The 19,222-nt window shown below is 40.8% G+C and overlaps 2 protein-coding genes across 10 annotated transcripts in view; one reads left to right on the top strand and one right to left on the bottom strand.

Annotated features, from left to right (window-relative positions):
- RALGPS1 (Ral GEF with PH domain and SH3 binding motif 1) overlaps nucleotides 1-19,222 on the top strand; it is a 217,422-nt gene that overhangs the window by 98,804 nt on the left and 99,396 nt on the right. The window lies entirely within an intron of this gene.
- The window catches only part of ANGPTL2 (angiopoietin like 2), a 29,501-nt gene continuing 14,741 nt past the window's right edge, over nucleotides 4,463-19,222 (bottom strand). The window contains exons 3-5 of the mRNA XM_081896516.1: nucleotides 9,180-9,373; nucleotides 7,161-7,431; nucleotides 4,463-6,133 (exon numbers count right to left, since the gene is read on the bottom strand). Coding sequence (XP_081752642.1) covers nucleotides 5,934-6,133; nucleotides 7,161-7,431; nucleotides 9,180-9,373 — 665 coding nt within the window. The 3' untranslated portion in view covers nucleotides 4,463-5,933. The remainder of the gene's footprint in view (nucleotides 6,134-7,160; nucleotides 7,432-9,179; nucleotides 9,374-19,222) is intronic.

Raw genomic sequence — 19,222 nt, 5'->3', positions numbered from 1 at the left:
CAGTGGCCCAAACCACGCCAACCCTAGTAAGCTAACGTAGGGTCCCTTGACCACAATCAAGTCTAATTGCCGCTTCCACCCTTGATATTGTACATTGAAGGTTCCCACCCCCATTGTGGGGAGGGGACCTTGTGTTTTTGGAAGTCCTGGAGGGTTAATGGGGCTGGCCTAAGGTTGGGGCTGCTGCTGGGACACAATTTCCTTAATGTCCGTGCCAAGATTATGGACAGGGTTGAGCCTGTATCAAGCTCCATGAGGCATGGGACTCCCTCTATCTGTACCTCGATGTAATTTTTTTCTGCATTAGAATGAGGCAACTGGTATACCTGACAGTCTGTGATCTCCGTTGAGTTGCCTTGGTGTCTTGGACTATAGGGCCTGGGACTCTTGGGTCAGCCATCTGATGCAAGGCGTCGGGCAGGGCGGGCGCAGCACACCCAAGCAATGTGTCCCACTTTTCTGCATTCTCGGCATTCTGCGTTGTGGAAATGGCAAGTCCTCCGCTCTTGGCTCTCCTCACAGCTTGCACAGTTCCCCTCTTCCGGACAAGGCTGTCGTGGTGGGCGTGCAGTTTGTGTGCACTGCTGCACTCGGTGCACGTCCTCCCGGTTGGATTCTGAGTTGTTGGTGAGGTTCTTATGGTGGACCCTTGGTTGGGACAACGCATTTGACTGGAATCCTTGCACTGACCTCTCAGCGGCTTCAGTTGCTAGAGCCTCCTCTAGGGCGACCTGGAACTTCAGGTCCTTCTTAGCACAGAGGCGCCACTGCAGCTTCTAATTCCTCAGGCTGCTCATGAGGCGGTCGTGGAGCATGTTCTCCAGCTCTGTGAAGTTGCAGAGCCAGGCAGCTTGGTGGAGGGAGGTCATATACCTGGTTATGGTTTCTCCGGGGGCCTGCCACTTTGAGTAGAAGGCATTGCGAAATGCTCCCACCAAGGGCTGTGGCAAGAAGTGCCCCTTCAGCCGTTCCATTATCATGTTGTAGGGAATGGTAGCGATATTTGTGGGAGTGAGGAGGGCTTGGCCAATCTCAAACGTTTCTACAGACGCTGAAGAAGGTCGCCATCTTCTTGGCTGCATCAGTGACGTCCTTTGCCTCCAGGAGGAACTGGAAGCAGGTGGCATATCCTTCCCAGTCTCCTGAGGCTGGGCCGAATGGCATGAAGCTGTTGTCTGTTGCCATTCTGGGTCCTTGGGTCCCAGAGCTGTAGCCTGGATGCGCGGTGCGATTGTGTGTGCAGTGCGCTGCAGACAGCTCAGCAGGATCTCACCTTCGTCCCTGGTGAAATATACTTGGAGTCCTGCAGTGATTTCATGCTCTTTATTGCAGCTTGTAAAACATCAATTGAATTTCCCCGCAAACCTCAGGCTTTTATATACATTATTTACACAATGAGTCCTGCCTGATTGGCTGATTCTGCTTCTCTCCTGGAGCCTGATTGGTCTGCTCCTGCAGGCTAATCAGTTGTTGCATTCTACAATCCTACCAGCCTAATAGCTGATTAACTTCCTCCTGGAGCCTGATTGGTCTTTTCCTGCAAGCCAATCAATTGTTGCATTCTAGGATCCTACCTGCCTATTGTTCTAGTATCCAAGCTTAGTACATAAAAATCTGTAATGTCGTACTGATATCTGCAACACACCTGGTCCCCATCCTTTTCACCAATAATATAATGGAGCTGCAACCACCTCTCACAGACAGCTTCTTCTTTTATTTTATTTTACAGCGTCTCACATCCATCTTTGAATATATGCCACTTCAAGTTCTTTCCAGCGTTCTCTGTTGTTTGTTTGCTGCATCCACATCATAAGCCCTACTGTTAGTTCTAGGTCATCTACCCACCACATAGGTGATTGTCTCTTTAGTCTTTTAAAATTGTAGGGATTCGACACTAGCACTGCTTTATTCCACCGACCCGAGTTGTCTCTTGCCAGAAGCCCTGCGTATGTACATTTCAACTTTGCAACCTTTCCTTCTAACGTTTATTCTCTGTCATATCCAATTATTAGTTTCCCTGTCTTTTAATTGCTCATTCCATTGCATGTTGTGCTGTTCTTAAGCTGTTCATGTTTCTTTGTGTCATGGTTCAGCTTACACATTTGTAATCAATTAAATGAAGACAACCCCTTACAACCCAAATATTTTCTCATTAAAAGAAGTTGCACTTGGAGCAGAGGTGAAAAACTGGACTTTGGCTAATATAAGGGAAGGGGCAAGTCAAGATTATATGGTTTTAAAAGGGGGGACAAAAAGAAAGGGGATTTCAGATAGCTGCCTGTTGGCTCAAGCCTCTTTCTACAAGACAGGATTCAGTAGCAGTTGCTTTGATTCTTTCAGCAACTTGGACAGATGGTTCTTTGCCTTGAGTAGTAGATAACAAGCATATAACAGGGGACTCAGAGATGTTAGGAGGCGAACTTGATTCAAACCACAGAAGGACAATATGCCCCAAACTAATGGGCAATTAGAGCTTGTTGTCCAACACCCTCCAATAAAATGCAGTGGTAAAATATTCCATTAAATACACGTGCCCTACAAGGTATTGCCTCTAATTGTGATGTTCCCAGAATGCTTTGTTGCCTATAGTTCCACATGTGCCTATGGGTTTAATCTTCAGAAGAATTTTAGTGCTTCTGCTGTGTTCAAACTGATTATATAATACTATACAATTAATTCTCTGCTATGCACATATGTTGAGCCTATACCTGTAGTATGTTTTGCAGTGTATATTCTATGTATGGATAAAAACTGGTGTAGATGAGTCTGAATCCCTTTGTGTTTGCATATTTTTGTTTGGGTGTGCTTATTCCCACAAGCACTGCAGATATTGGGGAGATGAAAAAGATCATGATCAGCATGAAGAACACTAGAAAGAATTGGTATTTGTAGGTATCTTGTTTTGTTTTGGTACTTCTACCAAAATAATGCCAAGGTATGTCTTTTCTCCCTTTCATATCTTCTTCTGCCCATCCTTGTGCTATACTCAGTTCCTGATGGACACACACAAACTTAACTCTAGCACTTTCAATATAACTTTATACTGTAAACTTCGCTGTGAACCTTGGATGAAGGGAGTTATATAAATTTAATTAATTAATTAATAACTTTATTGTGTTCTTGATTGTTGTAATGCTCCCCAGGTTCCTACAAGGCCCATGTCCCTTGGAAGTCATCAGGTCAGTTCCTTAGCTACTTCATTGAGCCCAGACTTCCCTTAAAATCCCATCTCTTGCCACCTACTGACTTGAAGAGAGCAGCCTTTATAATCACTTTATAATCTTACTCAAGTACATTTACACTAGACACGTGGGATAAGCTATATTATCCGTAGAATCCATCCAGACCAGAGTATAGACAGTTAAAAACATGAACACACGTTTAAGGAGCGTAACACCCTGAACAAATACTCTTTTTATATAGAGATTTTCTAGGATTTTAATTTCCTGACCTAACAGCTATTCTCAGTCTTTTACATATGCTGTATTGCTCTCATCTCATTCTTCCTTTATCTCTCACCATTCTAATATTCACTAACATTTCCAACAGACACACTATCTGTCACTCACTCTTGACTCCATCCAACATTTTGTTCCACTTTTCTACTGTCAATCATTATTCCATGCACTCTTCTGTCATAATGATGTTGCTGTTTGTTGTACCCTTTTAGAATCTTGAAGTACTTTCTGGTTTGTTTTCTTTCTATGTTTTGGATCTTACCAAGTTTTGTCATTTTAGTTGATTAATGTATCCAGTATTCACTCTTAACTTTCTACAGATTCTACCAAAATGTTTGCTTCTTTGCAGCATCGTGAATATAGAATTTTATTCTTTGATGGCTTTCTTGCTTCTGCTCTTTAAGTCTCTCTACTGCTATCAGTTGTTTGATATTTTCTACTCGTCGTTCAGATCAATTGACTCCCGTGTGCCATTCTCTTCATTAGCTTTCTGTTTCTTCACTTGTTTTTCACCCTTTCAAATTTCTCCATGGCCATCTTCATCTATATCAGTAACATTTCCTGTTTCTAAATGCTACTCCTCAGAATACACAGAGATACCAGTGCTAAACCTATTATTATCATCCCTCTTTTTTACCTTTGTCCCTTCCACTTTGCAACTCCCAGTTGTTGTTGTTTGTATACTGCCCTTCATGCAAAGATGAAAGGGTACTTCACAGCATAAAAATGCAAAATGAGAACACAAAATACATAACAAAAGCAAAACAAAAAACAACCAATAGCCTTCCTCCCACAAACACATTATTATTATTATTATTATTATTATTATTATTATTATTATTATTATTTACAGTTATGGGAACGTCAGATCATCTGCCATTCAACTCTTGTTCTCTGTTTGTTATATTCAGATCCTTCAGGAAACCACATTTGATCAGCCTGTTTCTAAGGTGTTTCATAAATAAATAATGATAATATAAGAATGAAATCTAAGTACATCAAAATAGCATTTGTTGCTTTTATTACACATTTGCATCATTACAAGGATAATCAGATAATATATTAAAATCCCTACTTTGATTTATATACAAGACATGCTACATCACACTCCAAACGTTTGACACACATTGTATGTTACGAAAGAAATAATGAGGTAATAAGAGTTTTGAAATGTATGATTTTCACTGTTCCTATAATGCAGCCTTATTCAACTGGTGCCCTTCAGATGTTCTGAGTCTAGCTCTCAGCTCCAGCTAGCATGGCCAATGGTTAGGAGTGATGGGAACTGTGGTCTAAAACATCTGGAGGGCACCAGGTTTGGGAAGGATGTTATAATGCAACATGTGATAAAATAATCTATTCTGGAAACTTACCTCAGCAGAATACTTGAATTCAAGTTTCTGCCATGGACTTTATTTATAAATATAATTGCATAATCACCTTTCAATATGTATACTTGGCAATAATAGTGAAATATGGCAAATACAGTTTTAAGTTTCACATATTCTCTCTCAAAGGTCACAATCTCATGTCCAAGGGCATTTAAATAAGTTCTATATCTATATCCATCATTTGCCTGCAAAATTGGATAGTTCTTTTTGTTGTTGCAATGACTACAGAGCAGGTAATGACGCTAAGGGTACAAAATAACTTGAAACCAATAAGCTATCATTTAGGTGCAAAGGTATTAGTGTTGGTTACAAAAGTATACAGTGAACATGTAACATCTAAAATGCTTCTAAAATGACCAGATGTTTAACCGAAAAATGCTGAAACTGTTTTGTTTATGAGAAATATAGCTGTGTGGTCAGTTATGGATAATGCCTAGTGCATTAATAGTGAATATAACAACCTGGACTGTTTGTCAGATCTGTTTGTCCTGTACAAAATGATTCAGGACTGTTTGTCCTGTACAAAATGATTCATTGTTAAGTTCTAAGAGTGCTTTGAGACCCAAGAAAAATAGGGGATTCTATTAGTGCTGGGCACAGTGTGGACACTTCAAAGCAGACACTACGCTCTCTCAATATCTAAAGAAGTTTAAATTAGGAACTTTCTAATATACCTGTACTGGCTACATAGTTTCAAAGGATATTATTTCCTGTGTCAAATGAATTTATTATTTTTAAAAGTCTTGCTGTACAGTTTTTTAATATGTCCAGTATTTGAGAATATATAAAACATACAAAAATATTCAGATGATGTGGCAGTATTTTTAGCATCTCAGCTTATCTACAGTCCATTTTACCTGATAACTCTTTTAAAAAAACTGTTAAGAAAAAAGGAAAAAATCATTTTGTGGTGACATTCTTAAAATCTTGTTATTTTGGTTCTGGAACGATTCTTGGAAAATACAATATACAAGTCCTCTGATTAATAGCGGTCAATGTACAATATATTACATTCTTTGCTGGTGCAAAGATGTGTTCTGGATAGCACACAAAACTGTTATATAAAAGGCTTGAGAAGTTCCTTTTAGTGGAATGTGTTGGGATTAGGTCTGATCATCATGATAACCTTCTTCAGTGAGTATGAGCCTCCACGGAACTCAGCCCAATAGACACCATCTTGGTATCGACTTCGGTAGTGTCCTCCTCTGTACCAAACACCATTGAGATTTGAGTGTGCACATGCATTGTACCACCATCCCCCTTTCTGGTAATGAGCACAGTTACCTGTAATAGAAAGGAGAATATCACTCTATGAATAAATGGATGAGTTAAACTTTGTGCTTTTCCATTTGCAAGGTTCTTGATGCTTCTGTCTCTCGTCAGAACAAAACCTCAGGACATGCAGAGAACTTGGCAGAGGAGGCAAGATTGGTGGCAACTACAGATATGGTTCATTACAAAGCCAAGTCAAAAACTGGGGCTTCTTGATGTGTGGCTTGTATTTCCTGGTTGGGCTTTTCTGCCCTTGGCAGTTTTAAGTGCATCAGCTCCACCAGTTGCTTGTTGGTATGTTGCAACCTGATTGGCTACTGGAACTGCTTAGCAAGCTTCTAGGAAGCCTAGGAGTGGACAGAAGGTAAATCTTGATCTGCTTGTAGATCTCTGGGTAATTGACAAAGCTTTCTTACTCCCAGTTGTTTAACAATAGAGAAGTGAAATGACTCCCCCACCCCAGTTATACTGCTGAAATGAAGAGAGCTTGGGACAACCAAGCTTTGTGATTCTTGTGTGGAAGGACTGTGAGTGCTACCCAGTTTCAGTGACGCAGAACAAATTCCTGGGCTCTCATTTCTTTAATTCTAAGTGTATGTCTTTTCTCACTAGGATTTGCTTGGTGGGCCCCAGGGTTTCCAATAAAAACAAAATAGATCCTGCAAAGCCTATCTGCCCATCTCTGGCTTGAGCCTCTTAGGCATTATAATATCTGGATAGGTCTCCAGGCTGTTACATCTCCTGCCATGCCTGCTCTACCCGCAGTTCCTTTTGGCTGTTTTGTCTCACCCACTTTCCTGCCTATTTTGCTACTTCTAGAAATAAAGAAGCATGTCAGATGGACTGCTTGCAGAATGCCTGGGAACTCCAGACAAGGATTTGGTTAAGAACTTATATCTGTAGTTGTACATTTGGTATGTTCCTGACATCCAGAATAATATATTTTTTCAATTTATTTAATATATAAAAATAAAATGTTTTCATATACATTTTTATGTGCCTTCACATAGAGTTCATAGCTTATTTTAATTTTTCGTACCTGTGTATACATCATGGTCTCTGTCCAGTGTAGTGAATTGCTTCCCATTGTGCCATGTGAAAGAGTCTCCAGCATTGCCATTGTATCGCCCCAGTCGCAACTTGTAGTATTCACTTTCTGGCTCAAGTCGGAAACTGGCATATTCAGCAAACACTTTCCGGCCTGACCAGTCTTCCATGGTTATTAACAATTTGTAGTTGCCTTGATTTGTCAGCCAGTAAATATTTTCTAAGCCCAACCAGTACTCTCCATCGATATTACCGAATCCTTGCTGTAGAAGAAATAAAATAAAAAAGAAAATATGAATTAGCACTTGGCATTGATCTTTTGTAACACTCATATGGTGTACTTAACTGCAGTGAGATTGTGATGTTTCTGGGCTGAGAATCTGAAAATCACCATCTGGCTCTGAACTGTGGGTCATTTTCCAAACTAAGTAGATCGCTGGCTTCCTGTGGATGCATGCATACCTCTTTGAATTCATGCCCTGCTGCTTCTTTCTATGTCAGTTAAAAAATAGTCAAGGAAGATTCCTCCCTCTTTTGGTCCTTAAAAATCTAAGCACACTTCACACTTCATCTTTATATCATGGGAGTCTTATTTCCGATGGCTTATTCCCAGGTTGCCTGGTGGTGTGTATATCTTGGAACCCAATGTGTAGGGCCAATACTGTTGTTCTTTTCCTCCCAAACATTGTCCTGCCAAGAAAGGGGGATAAAGTTTGGGAGGCAAGGAACCATGTCATTTGCACCAAAGACATGGCTCCAAGATGCTCACTCACACACTGACATTGATTATTCTCTACTGGAGTGACAGAAAAAGTCAGAAAAAGTCTCAGGGAACCAGCCATTAGAATAATGTGTGAATTGCACCTCTGAGCTTATCCTTATATTAAACTATGTGTTTGAGCCCTCAAGGATCTTGGGCCTCAAACCAAGTTCTGCAATGGATGGCTTGCCCTTGCCGCTTCTGGAAAGCTATTCTCTGGTACAAAGGACATTTTTGCTGCTCCCTGCAGTCCAACCCAAATAGAATTATAGGATTGGAACTTCTTATCTTTTCCTTTTCCATATAAATTAGCCTTTCCATAAATACTTAGTGCACATGCAAAAAGTAGTAAACAGCTTACTACTACAGATCTTTCATGGTCTTGATTGCGTGCCTTTAAGTTATGCTACCAGACTTCTTCGTCCGGGACGCGGGTGGCGCTGTGGGTAAAAGCCTCAGCGCCTAGGGCTTGCCGATCGAAAGGTCGGCGGTTCGAATCCCCGCGGCGGGGTGCGCTCCCGTCTTTCGGTCCCAGCGCCTGCCAACCTAGCAGTTCGAAAGCACCCTCGGGTGCAAGTAGATAAATGGGGACCGCTTTCTAGCGGGAAGGTAAACGGCGTTTCCGTGTGCAGCTCTGGCTCGCCAGAGCAGCGATGTCACGCTGGCCACGTGACCCGGAAGTGTCTTCGGACAGCGCTGGCCCCTGGCCTCTTGAGTGAGATGGGCGCACAACCCCAGAGTCTGGCAAGACTGGCCCGTACGGGCAGGGGTACCTTTACCTTTTTTACCAGACTTCTTCACCTTCATTTCAACTCCATTCCTCACTTTGACTTTAATCAACCCATCTGCAGTCCCTATCCGCAGACCTTCTCTTTTGACTTAAATACTGCCAGTACTTCAAATTGTGTGCTTTCCTGTTTCCTTGTACATTCTAATCCTTTTTAAAACCCAAATCTTTCTTTCTGATGGTTGTCCCCGCCTTATTATTTATTGATAAAACTCCAGATACCAAATCCCTAGGAGAATATTGTTGACGTCCAGCTGAAACTATATGATTAAGAGGCCCAGGGAGAAATGGTCCGTGTTTTGCTGCCTTTGACAGCGACATTTTAAATAGTTCAGGTACTCCTCCTTCTGTCATGGATGTAATCAAGTGCCCTAACTACTTCAGGTAAATTATTGTTGGAAAGACTGAAACATGAATTCAAATAATGTTTCTTAGAATAAAAACTCACAGTTGTTTGTCCTAACCTTGTAAGTCTCCCAGTTCCTGAAAAAGTTGACAGATCCATCCAAACGTCTCTGAATGACTGTCCAGCCACCAGGATCTTGCCGTTGATCACACCAGACCTGCATCAATCGGTTTGTATTTTCAGGTTTCACAAGATATATGGAACTGGTGTCATGACCATCTTCTAAAGCTTGCAGGCAGTCTCTCCAAGGACCTTGTTGAAAAAAGAAACAAGTCCATAACAAACACAGTTGCACATATTTCCAATTTGTTTTCACTTCCAGATTAGAATAGAATTTTTCTTTCTTTATGCTTTTTCATACACAGAGGTAATTAGTTCATCAGACTGAGCATCCATATTTCTATGCACTGTGGACTGAAAAACAATTGTTCTAGAAAACTGTACTTCATAAAATAATTCCATTGAAAATTAGTTTAGGTTACATAGGTGTGGAAGAAGATTCAGTATCCTATAGTGAGCTAGATTGGAGCAATATGGCATTCTGTTGCTGAGAGTCCTTCATTTGTTTATATGTTGACAGTCTATAATGTGCTTTTCAGACTATTAAGTATGCCTGTTTGTGCAACCACAGAATAGAATGCATGACATATTGAGTAAAATCATGCTAGTCTTTTGATCTGTCAGCTTTGGATATATTTAATTAGCCTTGGTTGCTGTGGTCCTCTAAAGCATTTTGTTCATTAAAATGCTGTAGTCAGCAATTGACTGATTATAAAATGTGAAACAGCACAATCCATTCTGCATGGGAGGATGGGGAAGTTCTTATTACTGAAAGCAGTTGTATCAATATGAGATGTTGCCTCTTCATTGATAAACAGCTTCTTGGATGGGGAGAATTGGCTCTGAGAACAGGGGTTGTGTGGTCTGTACCGAAAAGTTGAATCCCACTCAATCCTGAATATCCTTCCCATAGTAAAAGTTTCTCTCTCGTTGTAGTCCTTTCTGCAGGAATTGGCAAGCATCTTCACCACCAGAAGGATAAATTTTCAGGGACCCAACAGATTGTCGTCTTATGTTGACTTAAGCAACATCATTTCACATCGTCTGTGTGCATAGAGCTATAATCTGTATGAGCCTTCTCCTGCTGAGAGGTACTCCCTGGCAGAATTAGGGAAGTGCACACCAACAATCCTTTTAGAAGTTTGGGTTGGGATGCAGGACATATTTTTCAAACTTCGATATTTTTCTGCGAATGTTTGGTTCTATTATCTGTAGAGATATTTTCTCAACCTCCCTACCCTCACCACCCCAACCCATTTAGGTTACCAAGATGCCTAAACACAGACAACCCAGTTTAGAAGTATGAAGATAAATTAGATGCTCTGCTATTTATTGGCCATCCCAAGTGAGGCTTTTTTTAAAAAAGTCTAGTTTGCCTGTTTGGCATCCTGTTTGTGTGTTTGCTTGTTTCTCTTCTGAACTTTGAGCAGGAATTGTTTGGACACAATTTTACTTTTTATGTTCAAACTCCAGCTCCTGTTTTCAAGAGGGCCGGGATAGGTGCAAAATGCACTGTAATGCAACACGTCTCTTGAGTGCTCATCTGGGAAGCCTTTATTCTATTTAAGGCCACTTTGCATGTTGCAAGCTTCCTACTTTGGGACATCTGTGCAAGAAACTACTTGTCTACCAGACTGAACAGATGGCAGTTGGAACTTGATTAAAATAGTTTTTGTTTTGTTTTTATATCTAGTTAATATATATTTATTTAAAATGAGAAGCATGAAAACTTCTTATTGTTATGAATTGCTTACTGTTCTTAGGGCAATAATTGAGGCATTAAGATGCAATAGCACCAACCAACAGATAAACAGTGCATATGTCTTCCACACACACACACACACACACACACACCCGCTCATGAAACCTCCACAGAGACTGTTAAAGTTGTCTTTGGCTTCCTATGCTGTGAAAGGATTTTACAGCTGAACTGCTTGCCAGAAATAACATTGGCATGGGAATTGATAATGGTGTCAGCTATGTTGCAAGAGAGTCATAGACATTTGTATTTTCAGAAGAGAAACTAGATTTAACCTTGGGCATTTTGCGCAGGATCTGATGACTTTTATTTAGCATCCTGAGAATCTAAACAGGTTTTATGTGCAGAGATATAGGCACCCAAGCTGTTTTCAGACTAATCCCACAGCACAAGGCAAGTCAGAACCCACACCTGTGATATGACAATGGCAAATCTTCGCTGCAGTGCAAACTATACTGTAGTCTATTGCCTATCAAGGCCCTGCAGTGAGAGAGAGGCTGAAAGGCCCAGCATATCGGAAATTTAAACTTGGTGTTGTGCCAAGGGCCACAATTGGTCAGTTGGTCCTGTGCCCCAGGGAACAACCACTAATTCCTGCCACCATTGGCCAATTTGGTGGCAGGAGGACGATCCGGCCTGCAATAGGGCTGTTCACAAGGAGGCCCGGGGCCCTCCCGCAAAACCAACCGCCTGAGAAAGGGCGAACAAACTTTCCAAACTACTGCATACCTCTGTTGGGAATCTGTTCACCACTTTTGCACTACTTGAATTTGCTGGTGTTCTAGTGGACCTTGATTTTGGAAGAGTCTCACTTAAGTTAATCTGCACTGGTGCAATATGCAGTAAGGGATGCAGGTGGTGCTGTGGTCTAAACCACTGAGCCTCTTGCCCTTGCCAACAGAAGGTCGACAGTTCAAATCTGCAAGATGGGGTGAGCTTCCGTTGCTCTGTCCCAGCTTCTGCCAACCTAGCAGTTCGAAAGCATACCAGCGTGAGTAGATAAATAGGTACCGCTGTGGCAGGAAGGTAAGTGGTGCTTCCGTGCGCTCTGGCACTCGTCATGGTCCTCTGTGCACCAGTAGCGGTTTAGTCATGCTGACCACATGACCCAGAAAGCTATCTGGACAAACGCTGACTCCTTCGCCCTGAAAAATGAGATGAATGCTGCACCCCATAGTCACCTTTGACTGGACTTAACTGTCCAGGGGGTCCTTTACCTTTATATTAGTATCCACTATAATGTGCTTATAGTAAAGTAATACTGTGAATCTGGTATTTCAAGGCACCTAGAGATATATTTCTTCTCGGCTGTAGGACAGCTGTGTTCAGCAGAATAATGAAGAAGTCATTTTATTTTATTTTTTAAAAAAACTTATCTCCATGTTTGGGATAAATGTTTAAATATGTGCAACGGTATGCAGAAAATGATCCATGTAGGCTTTTATCAGAGATATTATAATGATATATTTCTTGGCAGCAAAAATAGATGTCTCTATGGGTGGTTATTGAGATGCATTCTTATATCCATATGCCAGTCGAAATTTATAGAATCATAGAATCTTAGAGTTGGATGGTACCCCAGGGGTCATCTACTCCAATCCCCTGCAATGTAGGAATGTCAGCTAAAGCATCCATGACAGATGGCCACCCAACCTCTGCTTAAAAACCTCCAAGGAAGGAGACACCTAAACCTCCTGAGGGAGAATGTTCCACTGTCAAACTGCTCTTGCAGTCAGAAAGTTTTTCCTGGTGTTTAGTTGTAATCTTCTTTCTTGTAATTTGAAGCCATTGGCTTGAGTCCTACCCTCCAGAAAGGAGATAACAAGCTTATTAGTACATCTTCCATGTGATTCCTTGCTTGTTCTTTTTAAAAAGCCACTTGAACCAGCTTTGAGTTACTACATTTTTATAATTTGAAGCTTTAGCAAGTATTTATCTCTATCATCATCACCCCCAAATCCTACGGATGTTGTGTTCTTAGAGTCCAAATGAACAGGAAAAATACAGATTCCCCCCTTGTTTGTTGTTAAAATTAGAATCAGTATTTTACCAGGCTTTCATCAACGGCGAAGCAAGACATAGATTGCAGTCCTGCTGCCAGTCAAAGGATGTTTGACGTTTCACGAAACAGTACAGTGGATGCTCGGGTTGCGAACATGATCCATGCAGGATGCATGTTTGCAACCCCCAGTGGCGCGTCTGCGCACGCGCAGGTTGCAATTTGGTCTTCTGCACATGCGCGACCACCAAAACCCAGAAGTAACCTGTTCTGGTACTTCCAGGTTTGGGCAGTCCGCAACCCAAAAAAACGCAACCTGAGGCGTCTGTAATTTGAGGTATGACTGTATAAATGCTGCTGTGCCAAGAGGGGGGGGTGGCATTCAGGGGGCATGCTGTAGGCAATCATGGATTTGCGGGGTCTGAAGCCTTTTGTTCTTCAGACATGGCTGCCAAATTGGCCCCAAAGCATGTCAGCCCTTTGACTGGCATTGCCATTCCTCTCCCATTGAAGTCAGTGTGAGGAAACATAAAAAATCCTACCCCTCTACCTTGATGCTGTGGGTAAATCCTCAGCGCCTAGGACTTGCCGATCGCATGGTCGGCGGTTCGAATCCCCGCGGCGGGGTGAGCTCCCGTTGCTCGGTCCCAGCTCCTGCCCACCTAGCAGTCTGAAAGCACCCTTAAGTGCAAGTAGATAAATAGGTACCGCTTTATAGCGGGAAGGTAAACGGCGTTTCCGTGTGCTGCTCTGGTGCCGGTTCGCCGGAGCAGCGTCGTCACGCTGGCCACGTGACCCAGAAGTGTCTGCGGACAGCGCTGGCTCCCGGCCTCTAGAGTGAGATGAGCGCACAACCCTAGAGTCTGTCAAGACTGGCCTGTACGGGCAGGGGTACCTTTACCTTTACCTTGATGTTTAGCAGTTGCGCTGCCTTGGAATCCCTACTCCACAATTGCTCTATTTGTTTATTAAATCAAATTTAAAACAAAAAGACAACAGGCACTAATAGTCACAAGAAGCAACACCGTACCCAAATACCATATTTTTTCTCAGAACATGGGAAAGAAAGACAACAGAGGACAAATAGAATTAAACATGACACCCTAGGTAGAGTCATCCTTTCTTGAGGAAAACTTAAATTGCAGTTGAACATCTACTGGATGCCCTGCATGTTGTTCTATGCAAACTGAGGGTGTGCCCCACAACACTCGCTTGTGGCAATGCATTTTAGGGGAAGTTCTTAGCATAAAGTACTTTTTAGGACGCTTCTTATCAGAATGCTGTGATTCAAAGAAAGGTTCATCAGGCATGGATAGTATACTTTGTCATATGTAACAGAAATGCTTTTTATGATTAATGTAATAATATGGTCTTCTTAACGAAAATACTGTATAATAGTGCCCCCACCATAACTCTTTGAGTTGTACACCCCTGGTCTACAGCTACATTAATGGAATGTTCGATGAACAATATTGCTCAATATGTATTACTGTACAGGAAAAACAGTGGGCCTTGTTACTGTAGTTTTTCTTGCAAAGTTACTTGAATGGAAATAACGGATGGAAATGCTACAGAGGGTGCTACAAATATCACATTCTGACTGAGTTTGCAGTTGTCATGTCTTGGAGAATATTGTCATTTTCTAGTGGTGTTCTTCAAAACTCGTAGAAGGCAGAGTGTATTGGTAGCACCCCTTTGATAGTGTTTGCATAGAATAAAAGAAAGGGCCACACTAGTTTTATTTCTAAGATGTAAATGAAAATAAAATATTTTGAATTTCAGCTACAAACCTAAGATGGGGAATAAATTCAACACAAGAGGGTTGCACACCGCAGTTAAAACATAGTAATGTAAAACAGCATACTCTGTAACATACTGGAACCCTTGGCTGTTGTAGGCATATCACCTCTCTCCCCCCCCCCAACTTTCCTCCATAGCTTATTTAGAGTTAAGGAATTTGTTGCAGTTGTTCTTCTTGTCACACAGCATTTTAAAAAAACACACACACCAATGTGTCTATTTTGCAGCAATCTAATGCACTGTATGTGCATTGGGAAGTTGTGCCTAATGCCTATAGAGAGCTGCCAGAGAGAACAGGGCTTAAGCTTATTTTTACAGGAGAATGTATTTCTGTTGAGTTTCATCCTGCAATGCTCAGCATCTTTACAAAAAAATGAATATTTGTATTCATTGGATAAAATTTCCAGACTATCTATTAAAGCAGGCGGTGGACATCATAGTTGCACTTGAATTTTTTTCCAGGCACATTTTGCAATAGATAAGTTCCTTTTTAGAAATGCTATAATCTTGATTCATTCTTCCTATTCCCCTTTCCCATTGCTGATGTTTTTTAAAAAAACTTATTTAAAAATGGTGGGGAAGATAAATTAATCAGAGCTTTGCAAAATTGTTAGTTAAATGATACTATAGAAGGGCTTTAGGAGCTCTGCAGTTTATGATACATTTCCAGCATCTCCCTTGGAGCCAAGGACGTTTTCCATGACTGAATAAAGGAAAATACAGTTTTGTAGGTACTGCATTCAGATCCAAGTTCTTTAGAGTAGGAAGTAGGTGTCCCTAAGGAGGTTCTAGTAAGCTGGAAGAGCAAATTATGCTTGGTCCCCTGGCAGTATGAACAGTAGAAATAATCTGTAGTAATAAGGTAATTGTTTAATCTCTCTGCAGGGGTGCAACTCTAGCTCCTGCAGGAATAACACAGTTAGAAATTTCCTGGGTAGGTGGGTTGCATCCAACTGTTTCCAAACCTAAGCCAAGGACACTATCCTTAAATTTTAGGGAGGGTTACGTGATTTTCTTAACATTTAGAAGCTTCATTTTGTTAAGAATTGTGAAGTTTGCCTTGGAATGAAGTTGTTCTTTTTAAAGGTTTGCAACAAAAAATCACATTTTATTTCCCTATTCTAGAAAATGTATTTCACACATTTTAGAAAATATATTTCACACAGGGTTACTTGGGCAATAAACAAAAAACATTGAAAAACTGTAGTCTTTATGTAATAAGACTCAGAATTAAAAGTCGTATCTTGCAGTTAATGATGCGTTCCTGTCAGGGATGCAAACAATTGGGAGGAAAAAATGTATTAATGCTATATTTTTGAAATCTTGCGCAAGCAGTAGTAGACATCCTCTTGCAGTGCAACTATTATATTCTATGGGTTGCATCAAAGGATGAGAAACATGGTGAGCTGAAAACACAGGCTGAAGCATATGCACACTAGCAGGTCACCAAAATGTATTGTAAGGATCTCATACAAAGTTTTCCAGAGGAGTTTGTGCAAATGCAACAATTTATTTGGCTCTAGGCTTGTTTTTCTCACCCAACATTCTTTACTAGCTCAAAATGGCCCTTCCATATGCAGAAAATGCTTTCTGCCAATGGAAGTGTGGCATTGGATTGAAGGTACAAATCTAGTGTTTGGTGCTGTGAATTCCTCCTATTTCTGAATAAGAAATGGTTTCTGTTCAACTGCTACCTTTTCGGATCATGGAGAAGAAAAAGTAGGGAAAAGCTCCTACCAACCATAGAAACACAGAAATGTATTTTTATATAAATAGTATTTAGATTTAGGTATTATTTGTGCCATGGCTAAGAAATATGCAATGTGTTATACCTGGCCACAATAATGGAATCTATTTAGATCTTGACATTAAATGATTGCAGAAGGGCCATGTGAATTTACCATCAGTAGTCCAGAATGCTGTAGTTTTAGTTATTGACCGCATTCTTCCAGGACCTAGAGCAATTTTGTCTGGAGTAGGTGCTCTAAAAAAACCTCTATTTCTATTCCTTGCCATGAAAACCAGTACTTTGCAGCATTAATAAATCATGCAAATGAATGTAATTATAAACATTACCTTGTAATTATTTATTTACTACATGGCTGTTTTCAGTTTTGCCAGTCAAGGGACTAGCAGAACAAGGAATCTTGCAAGGCATTAAAGCTATGCCCTTGGAAATCTTACTCAGCCTGATTTCAACAGGCTACCTACTTTCAAGCATACTTTGCTAGGAAACTAGCAAAGAACTACATGCTTGCTTTTTAAAAGAAACTGGAAGTTGTTTATCTCAGGAAACTGAATTCTGCAACTTCTCTGTGTTCCCATAGAATTGCAGCATACTCAAGACTGGAGTCAACTTAACCCAGTATTGCTTCCTTAAGCCAGCACAAGGGGACTTTCCTCCCTCTCCTCCCCCCATGCTTCCCCCAAATATGCTCTGGAGAGTTGGGAGAACCCCAGAACAGCACATAGGAAGAGATCTATCAAGGCATCTAGCAAGCAGAAATGCTTGTGTTGATGGAACAATTGTATTAGTGTATAGAATTCCACCCTCACAGTTGTGCATATTAGACATAGTTTAAGGGCCCTTTTTAAATATAGTAACAGCTTTGTTCGTAGCTCTATTCAAATGTTTTGCTGTAGAATGAGACCATTTGGCAAGTAGTTTGACAAAAACATATTCCTTTAATCCTATCCACAGAAAATAATTTATGCAGTCCAAAAAGCAAGTCTAATAAATTATGGCACTACGAAAGCTACTCCTTTATTCTTAGTGACGTTCATGAGAATGTTTTTCTCCAGCACTACTGTCTGAGGCTTATGTACAGCTTCTTTCCGGTTTTTGTTGTGGAACACTCTTTCCTGGCACTTGAAAAATTGTATCTGCCACGTTTTATTTTCTCCTGGGATTTGTAAAGAAGTTTAAACTCACTGTGACACTAGCAATGAGATTTTGCCTGAATTGTGTTTCTGTTGAATTTATGATTTATCACATATGTCATAAGTTGACAAAATATCTTTCTGTATATATCTTTAAAATATGATGCCATATTTCTCCCTCCCTCCCTCCCTCCCTCCCTCCCTCCCTCCCTCCCTCCCTCCCTCCCTCCCTTTCTCTCTCTCTCTCTCTCTCTCTCTCTCTCTCTCTCTCTCTCTCTCTCTCTCTCTCACACACACACACACACACACACACACACACAAACCACATTTGGCCCAGTTATGGAATTAAATGTTGAACATGTAGTGCTGTTGTTCTTTGTCATAGTAATGATTATGTATGGATTTGCTTCACTAAATTTGGAAGGGTATTTCAGTATTAACAAAACGTGTTTACAAGTAAAATTTTATATCTTGCCTTCGGTGATGGGATACATATAGATGTTCTCAGGTGGTTTCCCATCCAGGCACTTATCAGATTCAGACCTCATCAGACTATGTTCTGGAAACTTTGATATGAATTTCTCATTTCTGTTTCCTAAAACCAAGGTTATGATCTGAAAATACACATCATACTAAACTCTGTCAGAAGCCCCCTTTTTAAGCAACTACTAAGTTACTGGGTTTGAACACTATGCTAAACTATAGTTTAGCACTACAGAATGAGTCTGAACAAGATAGGGCTTACATACCCACCTCTTTTCCTCTGACATGGCCATGAGATTGGAAGATTTTGCTTCCATTTTCAACTTCCAATAGTTATGTACTTCCATCCAAATTAGAAACTGTGCCAATATTTACTATGGTTCAGGGAAACAAGCTAGCATAATTAACTGTGTTTTGACATTGGCTTGTTCTTCAACCAGGGTGGCCAACATTTGGCCCTCCAGATGTTGTTGGACTCTATCTCCCATCAGCTCCAGCCAGCACTGCCAATGACCAGGGATGATCAGATTTGTAGTCTGATAACAACTAGAGGGTCAAAGGTTAGTAACCCTCACACAAAATAATAGTTAACACAAATTATTGTTTGTTTGGGCACAGCCATAACATGCAGCTATGCTTAGTTGGAAAGGGAAGCAACAGGTTGTATCTCTTTTTGGCTCTACTAGAAGAGAACAGATTAATGGGGAAGAATTCAAGTCTACAGACACATGTGAGTATCACTAAATCATAGTTTAATGAATCTGACAATATGCCATGGTGGCAATGGGAAAAAGCTTAGGGCAAGTTAGTGCCCTAACTAGTCCTAACAAAGCCCTAGTGTTGGCTTTGTTTCTACATGCTTCTGCATTCAGTCTTGATTGGCCTTCAGTATGAATATGCTCTCATCTGCTAAAAACCTATCTAGTGTCATACCAATGACAGTCTGATGAAACTGGAATTCAGCACAGCTTGATTCTTTTCTTTTGTTCCCATGTGCTAACATTCATGTGAATAGTCTCTTTACACACATTCTAAGAAGTAATCCTCATTAAGCACGCTGAAGCATACTTTCAAGTCAATATGCATAGACTAGACAATAGGATGTTCCTATCTAGTCCAA

Source organism: Podarcis melisellensis (genome assembly GCF_964234715.1).
Source record: "Podarcis melisellensis genome assembly, chromosome: Z".
NCBI lineage: Eukaryota > Metazoa > Chordata > Lepidosauria > Squamata > Lacertidae > Podarcis > Podarcis melisellensis.
Note: the sequence above shows the minus strand (reverse complement) of the source record. Positions and strands in the feature narration are given on the sequence as shown.